The sequence below is a fragment of the Populus alba genome, chromosome 4 (genome assembly GCF_005239225.2).
Source record: "Populus alba chromosome 4, ASM523922v2, whole genome shotgun sequence".
In the NCBI taxonomy this organism is placed as follows: Eukaryota; Viridiplantae; Streptophyta; class Magnoliopsida; order Malpighiales; family Salicaceae; genus Populus; species Populus alba.
Window position 1 is genome coordinate 7,816,951 of NC_133287.1, and position 9,365 is coordinate 7,826,315.

Sequence of the window (9,365 nt, forward strand, 5' to 3'; positions counted from 1 at the left end):
TAAAAAATACTTTAAAAAACGAACATTACTACACTCTCAAATACATCTTAAATTATTATATCTCTATAATATTATTTTGATTCACTATATTCCTTTTTTATATTTTCTTGATTATTCAATATATTATTAGATTAAAATTTTATTTGATAATGTTGTTCAATATATTTATAAAGTGATTTTCGAACTACTTTTTACTTGAAAAAAATTAAATTAATATTTTTAAATGTTATTTAATAAATTTAATGTATTCATATCAAAAATAAAAAAAATTATTTTAATATATTTTTAATTAAAAAATATTATATAAAAATATTATATTTCACATTGCATTACAAAACACTATGTTGAATCCAAAACATAGTTTATAATACATTGCATGATTAGAAGATGACATGTGTTTAAAATTGAATGAAGAGAGATTTTTTTATTTTTATAAAATTACATATTATAAATAAAAAAAAATAGATAAAAAAAATATAAAAGTATACAAAAGCGCTTGTATTTTACATGACGTGTTTAGAAAATGCCACGTTCGAGGTATTTCTTATAAATTAAAAATTATAGCATAATTTAACTCATAATTTACGTTTTAACAAATTCAAAATCCATATAGACATTTTTATTTAAAAAGTGGAATTGGGGATTTGATTGATGTGAAAAAACAGTTAACAGATCACAATGAAACAGTCCACAAAATATAGGGACACGTTTTATCCTCAAGAAAACACGTGTGAAGCTATAAAACCGCACGGGTTTGCGCGTACGAAACTAAAACCTAAAATAGCCTCCAGTTTAACTCAAACTTTTATTCTCTCTTTCTTCATCAGCCCTGCCTCCCTGCATGTAATTATCGATCACTCTTTTTATCACAGCATTATCAGGCTCCAGCTCGATCTCACATTCAGTTCTCAAGGTAAAAATAAGGTTAGGGACTTGGGTTTATTTTTTGTTTCCTATTTGATTCAATGTTTTCTTGATTTAAATTGATAGATTTTTAGCGTCTAAAAGATGTATGAATTTTAGATTCTTTGAGGCGAAAGGGTCTTCGAATGATGGCGAGTGAAGACGTGAAAACCCAAGTTCCTGTTGAAGAAAATGGGACTAAAGAAGAAGAGAAAAATGGGAATTTAGAGGCTTCAACTAGCAATGAAAACGGTGATTCTTCTGATGTTTCTTCTGTGATACAAAAAGAAGATGAAGAAGGAGAAGAAGAAGAGACCAAAGGTGATTGTTTTTGTTATTGGGTTGTCCTTAAGTTGCTTAATTTATCGTTTTTGGGTTGTGTTTTGCTATGGGATTATGCTTAAGTTTTGTAATTTGTCATATTTTTTGGGCTTTTATTGTTAATTTGGTTGGGTTTAATCACTTTATTTGATCAATTTGATTTGATTTTAGAGGAGGTCTAAGGCTCAAACTGGGGATTGGATATGGCAGAGAAAAGGGTTTTATCATTAGGCCTAAGCTTCTGAAGAACTGGAATGAGAAAAACACGACTTTTTTCTTTGAAATCTTGAAAATACAATTTATCTGCAGAGCTAGGTTTATATAGAGTTTTTCATTCTTATATATCTTTGTTAATTTAGCAATGGTACCTTTTATTTTAACTTGTAAGGAGTTTTTTTGAGAAAAAATAGAAAAACATGGGATTGATTCTCATTATCAATAAATGGGGGTTTTTTTGTGAGATATTAGCGGGATGCCTTTAGGTATTATTATCTCATTTGAGGAGATTTAATGATTTATTATAATGTTTCAAATTTATGAAATTGTGTGTATTTGCAAATTGCTTTCTTGCAGAAGTTACAAAGAAGAAAAAGAAGAAAAATAAAAGCAAGTTAGTACTCGTTCCTATTGTGATTCTCTTTCCTGATGATGTTTTCACCCAATAGCCAATAATTTCCTATTCTGTAATCCACAGGAAAAAGAAGGAATCACCAAAGCAGACTGATCCACCCTCTATTCCTGTTGTTGATCTCTTTCCAACAGGGGAGTTTCCTGAAGGTGAAATTCAACAGTACAAAGATGAGTGAGTATATGTTTTTTTCTTTTGCCAATCTCTTGCCTTCACATGTGAATATCTGGTTTACTATTGGATTCACTGCCTAACAAGAGTATATTGTTCCTTTTTTTTTTTTCTGAGATCGACTATTAGTGCGCCATGGTATAGGCTCAAATGTGTCTGAGTTTTAGCAAAATTATGTAGCAGTTATATACAAAAAGAAGATGCATGCTTATAATACACTAATTTTGTAAATGTAGAATGATACATGTTTCTTTTCTGTTTGAGATCTGTAATTTTCAGATATGAAAGTGAAATTGTTGATTAAATTTATGTGTCCCATATGTTGTCATTTTTTTCAATTTTCTGATAATCTTTTATCCTTTTTTATGTGAAAATTGATGGGAACTTGGATCTTTTAGTAATTTATGGAGGACTACGTCTGAAGAGAAAAGAGAGTTGGAGCGTCTTGAAAAGCCAATGTATAATTCAGTTCGACAGGCAGCAGAAGTTCATCGCCAGGTTGCTAATAGGTCTTTCTTATTACTTTATTCCTGCTCTGCATTTGGTGTCATCTTCTTGAAATGCAGTCTACTTGTTTTTAGGTACGGAAGTATATGAAAAGCATTTTGAAACCTGGAATGTTAATGACGGATCTCTGTGAGACCTTGGAGAACACAGTTCGTAAGCTAATATCAGAGAATGGTCTACAAGCAGGCATTGCATTTCCTACTGGATGCTCTCTGAACTGGTGAATGCCAACTTTATATGTGGGGATTTAGTGACCTGTAGTTTTTTTTTTTTCCTCAGTTTCTTTATTAAATTTCTTTTTCATTGTTAGGGTCGCTGCTCATTGGACCCCAAATTCAGGGGATAAGACTGTGCTTCAGTATGATGATGTGATGAAATTGGATTTTGGGACCCATATTGATGGTAAAAACATTTGTACTACATTTCGGGTTTTATGGTTTAATTTGTAATTTTTTTTATTATAACGTTGTTGGTTCAACACTTCTGTTTGTCTCAGCTAGAGCCTTTTAATTAATGGGTGATTTTTTAATTTGCAGGGCATATCGTGGACTGTGCATTTACAGTGGCATTCAACCCTATGTATGATCCACTACTTGAAGCTTCACGTGAGGCAACCAACACGGGAATCAAGGTGCTGACCTTTTATCTCTGAAGTTAATTTTTGACTTGTTGTGAGTGTGTAATGTGCCCAAGGAAGGATAGATTTGAAATTTGTGGTCTTCTAATTCCTAATGCTGAAGATATAGCTTCTAATTCTTAATGCTGATGATGTAGTTTTCTCATGATGGGAACTTGTGTTTAACATTCAAAAAGGGCAAGCAGTGGTCTATTTTATTAGTTTAGTTGACATTCAAGTAAAGCTGAACTCACTCTGTTTCTCTCCTATTACAAATTCTTCTAAAATATCTTTCTTGCATACCCTATCCCTGTACTTACTCCCTTCAAAAGGGTGCTATATAGCTGGCCCAACTATGTTTTCTTTCCCCATCTGTATATCCATTCCTAAAAGATTAGATAATCTTGGAATGGGTTTTCTTACATGAGGGAGGAGATGTTTTACTAAGATTAGTCAGGATTGGTGTTTTAAGTGTTTACTGTTGAGGACTCTTTTCTTGTTCTCTTGAGAGGATTAAGGTCTTCATTTGTTTTGTTGTGACTGTTTCCAATACCTAACTGCTCTGAAGAGTTTGTCACTCATGCTTAATTATTTGCAGAGTACAGCTTGTGCTGATTTTTATTTTAACTTTTCAGGAATCTGGGATTGATGTGCGTCTTTGTGATGTTGGTGCTGCCATCCAAGAAGTCATGGAATCATACGAGGTTGAAATTAATGGAAAGGTGTTTCAAGGTATGATGTTTATTTGATGCTGCATTTCAATGGTTTGTTGGTACGCTAATTTGGTGTCCATTTGATTGTTTCTTTTTTATCAGCTCTTAACGTGATGCAATAGGACAACTTTTAGATTTTTTTGATAGAATTGGAATAACGAATTTGTGGAAAGAATTTGGGGAACAATCTCTTTTCATCATAAAATATTGTAAACTGTTGAATAGAGTGAATAAGCAACTTGAAAGCTAGTCTTGTGGATGTTTCGTTCTCTTTTTTCCATCTAGGGCATCTGGGTGTACAGGGGTCCAGAACTCATGTTCTAAATCATGCTATTCCATTTTAGTTTTACCCATAATGGATCTAACATTATTTGATGGTTGAGCCATGACCCAGTGTGAACTTTGTGTTTCCAGTTCCTGAATCTTTGCAATAGTAACATAATTCCCTCATTTGACTTCATCATGCATCAAGAATAACTTGTTATCATGTTGAAAGATAAGGAATGATTGGTCACCTTATATACAATGAAAACGTTACTGCTTTTGGTGGTTCAAAGTATTTTTTTTATATGGATAGGATAGTGAATATGCTCGAGATTTCATGCACATCTGTTGATTTATTATAAAAGCACCCATGAATGCATATTTGTGTGTGACATGGACTTGAAATGTCATTGGCAGTTAAGAGTATCCGAAATTTGAATGGGCACAGCATTGGACCCTATCAGATTCATGCTGGAAAATCTGTTCCCATAGTTAAAGGAGGGGAGCAGACAAAGATGGAAGAGGGTGAATTTTTTGCAATTGAAACATTTGCATCTACAGGTAATAGTTGTTTCATCTGGCAGGGAATTGATTTATCTTTTGAAAGGGATGGTAGTTGGTGAAAATTGTGACCTATGGTGTAACAAGTCTTTTTATGTTATGTTTTCAGGCAAAGGATATGTAAGAGAAGATCTAGAGTGCAGCCATTACATGAAAAATTTTGATGTTGGCCATATCCCTCTGAGGTTGCCAAGAGCAAAGCAACTGCTAGCAACAATCAATAAGAACTTCTCTACATTGGCTTTTTGTAGACGGTATTTAGATCGCGTTGGAGAGACTAAATATTTAATGGCACTAAAAAATTTGTGCGATTCTGGCATCATTCAGGTATTTCTCAATTCTTTCATATCCAAGGAATCCTCAATTTTTCACGTCATAGTTGTCTGTTTGTGCACCAATCTGGACTACAGATAACTTAAATAGCCTTGTTTATCAATAAAGAAAACATTGCCCATTAAGTTGTTGTCAGGTTCATCATAGGATCCCCAGTACTCCTACAGGTTTGCTTAGTTCTTGATGTCTTGTTCTTTCAGCTATGGTGAATTTTGCTATAACTTGAAAACTCGTGTTCTCCTGAAAATATAAAATATAGTACACACTGCAGTAGATAGCAGCCGCAAATCTATTATCATGACCACAGAGGGCCAAGATAGCTGCAACAGAAATAATGACTTGTGTAGCTTTCATCTACTGCTATATCATACATTTGTTATACGCATTGTAATTAGTCTTCCTCCTTTCTTTCTTTGGCAGCCTTATCCTCCTCTATGCGATGTTAAGGGCAGTTATGTATCCCAATTCGAGCATACCATCCTACTGCGGCCAACCTGCAAAGAGGTCATATCGAGAGGCGATGACTACTAGCGTGGATCGAGTTAAATTTTGTAGGTGAATAATATATTTGCCTGTTGATGACCCTTGTGACTGTATCACTAAAATATTCAGTTGAATGTGTAGTTTATCCATCTTCGTTTTGTAACTGCTGGTTTTAACAGCTTTATAATGGCGAAAAAGATTTGGAATATCTATCTATCACAATCATGATTTTAACATGGAAATGTTGATCACATGGAGTCATCAACTTGACTTTTAATTTCCGTGTGAAGAAACTAGGAAGACCTTGACTAGTAGGTGCCCCTCTCATTTCTTTGGATTTCACCAATTCTAGGAAATCACGTGTATCGAATTTTAAGATTACGTAGGGGGAGACGCAAGATCCTTGAGCACCCAAGGAAGAAGGATTTTAAGCTTGTCCCCTAGGCTACGTTTTTTATTCATTCCGTTTCTGTTTTTATTGTTGATTATAGAGGGTGGACAGAGTAGAAAGTATATACTATGAGAAGGATCTTTCTTTCAAAAATTATAATTATATTATGAAGAAAATTAATTTTCCTGGATTTCACTGCGGTGCAGCGTTGTGCTTGTAGTTTATTGTGGATTTCACTGAAGAACTATTTTTTTATTATTATTATTTTTAAATTACATCTTTTTCATGATGATTTGTGAGTTGATAGTTTCTTTTGTTTTTTTGTATATATTTTAAGAATTAAAGGTTTAATCAGATTTTAAAATTTGATTGAATGACCAATTTAACAAGATATAGCTTGAATTTGTAGCTTAAAGATAGGTTTTTTTATTAAAAAAGAAAGAAAGAAAGCAGGGTTTATCTCAAATTTGGTGGAAAAAAAATATTGATCCACATTCTTTGTTGACTCTTTCTTTCGGTCATTTTAATTTTAGGATTCTATGTTTTCATCAAAAACCTTTTCTTCTTCTTTTTCGTCTTAATCATTGAATTTGAAACAAGCCTGAAAATTATTGAAATACAGTGGAGAAAAGAGAAAAGGATTGGTTGGCAATAGTCCAGCAACAAAAAAACCAATTTTTGTGTCAATAAATTTCATTTGATGAGAGGAGTGTAACTTAAGGTATTTTTATCCCTCATTTTTCTAGAAAAAGTAGATTAGGGATTGAAGATTTTTTTTTAATTAGGGTGATTTTTAGATTTTCTTGATCATTTAAAGGGAGTTTTGATATTAAAAATGTGTTTATTGAAGTTTCTATGATGTTTCTTAGATATTTTCAAGTGGAAAGAAAAAGGTTGTAAATAAGTTTTTTAGGTCTTAGAAATCAAAACCTGACTTTTAGGTTACTGAAATCCTATTAGCAGATATATTTGTAAACATAATTTTGAGCACTTGAAATTAATTAAGTACATGTGTACAAATATTTTATTTTATTAAAATATATAATGGGGTACAATCTCAATTTAAAATACTCTTACAAAAAAATAAACAATATTATAATTCTTCCATTAAATTTGATATATAACGACTTGATTTATTTGTGAAATTAAGTCAATATTTATGCTTTACAAGAATATGATTTTAGGCGTGAATTGCGAAGCGAGAATTGATGATTTAATGTCTCGAAAAGTACTTTTGATTTATCTTCAAGGTATTGTTGAAGAACTTTTATAGGGTGTTTAGACTTAATCCAATAGAGTTTCGTTTTTTGTAGACTTCAAGCATGGATAAAAATAACTTGAAAGATGTTAAGAGAGATTCTCTACTTGAAGAGCTGTCTTGAAAAACATTTCGAATCTCCAAGAATTCTTCTCTCTGTCTAAGGTTCTTATTTTTTTTAATGACACATGCCATTATTTTATTGGTTGATTTTTATTTATGGGATCTTACATTTAAAACAAAAACATATATCAACTTTTCATTAGCTAAAAAATATACAAAGGCTCATTTATTTATATCATTTATTTTAATTTTATTTTATCCTTTCATGTAAAAATATCCTCCCAATTCGGTTTTTTCTTTTGTCGATGGCAGATTTAGTTATTACTATCATTTGTGGACGCTAAAGTTGCGGTGGAGATGAGAGGTGGATGTCCGGTCAGGGGGTTCGGTTGGAAGTGGATCTGGATTTACGAGTCAAGCCATGCGCGATGTGCTGCTGGAGGGTCTGCTTCGGGTCTTGGCAAGCTGGCTAGTGATGGTGAAGGAGGATGAGCGACGAATAGATATGGGTCCATGGGTGCCGTTGTGCTTGGGTTGTTGCTGGAGGTCGATTGAAGGAGATATGCATATCTAAGTTTTGTTGAATGGGAAGCTGAAGTTGAAGTCAATAAGGAAAGAGCTGAAGCTGAAGTCAGTGGGGAAAAAGATGCAGCTGAGGTGTGTGGCTGGTCTGGGTGCAACCGAGAGAAAGAAGGGAGAACAAGGGGGTGAAGATTTGTTTAGCTGGCTGAGAGAGGAGGGAGAAGATAGAGTGGAAGGCAGAAGGGCAAGAGCTGGGTGTGGAGGAGAAGGGAGTGTTGGTGTTGTGGTCGGGCGTCTGTAGGGGTGAAGTGGCTGAGATGAAGAACAACTGGGAGCAAGAAAACCAAAAGCTATGGGGGGCAGTGGCTTGTGCTGGTAAAGATGGGTGTAGGTTTATGGTTTTCCGTGTTTCCCTTATTTTTTTTTTCTTTTAAAATTACCTCCCTTTTTAGTAGTTGGAATCTCTTATTTATATGAAAAAAAATATTGTTAGGTCTCAAATTTGGTCTCTCAATTTTTTTTATGTAAATTTAATTTTTCTTATCAACATCAACTTGAATGAGGAAAATCATTGATTTTAATAATAATGCGTTAAAAATCAAACACGTCTAAAGATCTCTGAAAATTAAAATAGTTTTGGATTCTATTAAAAGGTGGCAGTAGGTGTTTGATGCCTTTTCTATATTATTAGTATATATTCTTAGTTCCTAAGCATGGTTTAAATATCTAGCCCAAGCTTCTCAACCAAATATTCCCTTTGTTAAACAGTAGCATCCCTAATAGGAAATACATCATCAAAATCAAGCACAGGGATATGATGAAAGGCGACACTAAAATCCACATGCATTCCCATGTAGTGATTGTAAAAATACATATTGGACATGGTCAAAAAGATCTTGTCCCCAGCCACCTTGGACAAGACTATTGATCCCCTAAAAACCTGTTAGAACTCCCTAAAAGAATTCTTCAAAGCCTCCAAGCTCGCATGAGAGCTTTGGGCTTCCTTCTTGGCAGTTTAGAGCTCAAGACGCAACGCATCTTTAGATGCACCCAACTCTATAATAGTCTACCTCATGGTGTTTACTTCATGCAGAGCTTCCTGAATCTGCTGCTCGGTAAAGCCTAGGCAAAGGGCAACACTTTGCATCTCATTATTCAAGAAAGCCACCCTGAGATCCCTTTACTTGATCTTCATTGATGTTTTCTTATATTATAACATGTAAAGGACAATTTGATTTATCTTTATATTTAGGGATGATATCTATTATGCTAAAATTTATTTTTTTATATTAGAATATTTAAATATTTAAATATATATTGAAAAAATTTAAAAAATAAAAATACTATTTAATGAAAAATATAAAATAAATAATGGTCTAGGTTTGACATGTCATCAAAAATAAAAGGTGAGCAGCCACCATACAAAATGTTATAATTTTGACAGGTGTGCTTAGTGAAAGTCAACAACTCTTGGGTCATAAGAAAAACAATGATGGAAATCGAAGTAGGACAAGATCTTAATATGACGACCAAAGCGTCTTCCGCACGCGACAAGTCAAGGTACTGTTTATTTTTGTGACGTAATAATATGTTTTAAAAAATAATTTTTTTAATTTTAAATTAATTTTTTA

At 33.1% G+C, this 9,365-nt stretch overlaps 1 protein-coding gene across 2 annotated transcripts; it reads left to right on the forward strand.

Annotated features, from left to right (window-relative positions):
• The first annotated feature begins 755 nt into the window (after positions 1-755).
• On the forward strand, positions 756-5,742 carry LOC118049520 (methionine aminopeptidase 2B). 2 transcript variants are annotated; one of them, XM_035059527.2, is made up of 12 exons: positions 756-913; positions 1,024-1,224; positions 1,798-1,834; positions 1,919-2,026; positions 2,422-2,521; positions 2,605-2,750; positions 2,841-2,932; positions 3,067-3,161; positions 3,782-3,878; positions 4,541-4,684; positions 4,794-5,011; positions 5,438-5,742. In XM_035059527.2, exons 2-12 carry the CDS (start codon positions 1,050-1,052, stop codon positions 5,546-5,548), a joined length of 1,323 nt encoding a protein of 440 aa, XP_034915418.1. In that variant the 5' UTR covers positions 756-913; positions 1,024-1,049; the 3' UTR covers positions 5,549-5,742. The 2 variants fall into 2 exon arrangements, with proteins under 2 accessions (XP_034915418.1, XP_034915424.1); XM_035059533.2 differs by having other exon boundaries at positions 767-924.
• Positions 5,743-9,365: the final 3,623 nt, after the last annotated feature.

Coding starts and splice junctions, on each gene's coding strand:
- LOC118049520 (XM_035059527.2), top strand. CDS start 1,050: ATGATGGCGAGTGAAGACGTGAAAACCCAAGTTCCTGTTGAAGAAAAT. Junction 3,162..3,781: donor CAACCAACACGGGAATCAAG/GTGCTGACCTTT, acceptor TTAACTTTTCAG/GAATCTGGGATTGATGTGCG. Junction 3,879..4,540: donor TAATGGAAAGGTGTTTCAAG/GTATGATGTTTA, acceptor TGTCATTGGCAG/TTAAGAGTATCCGAAATTTG.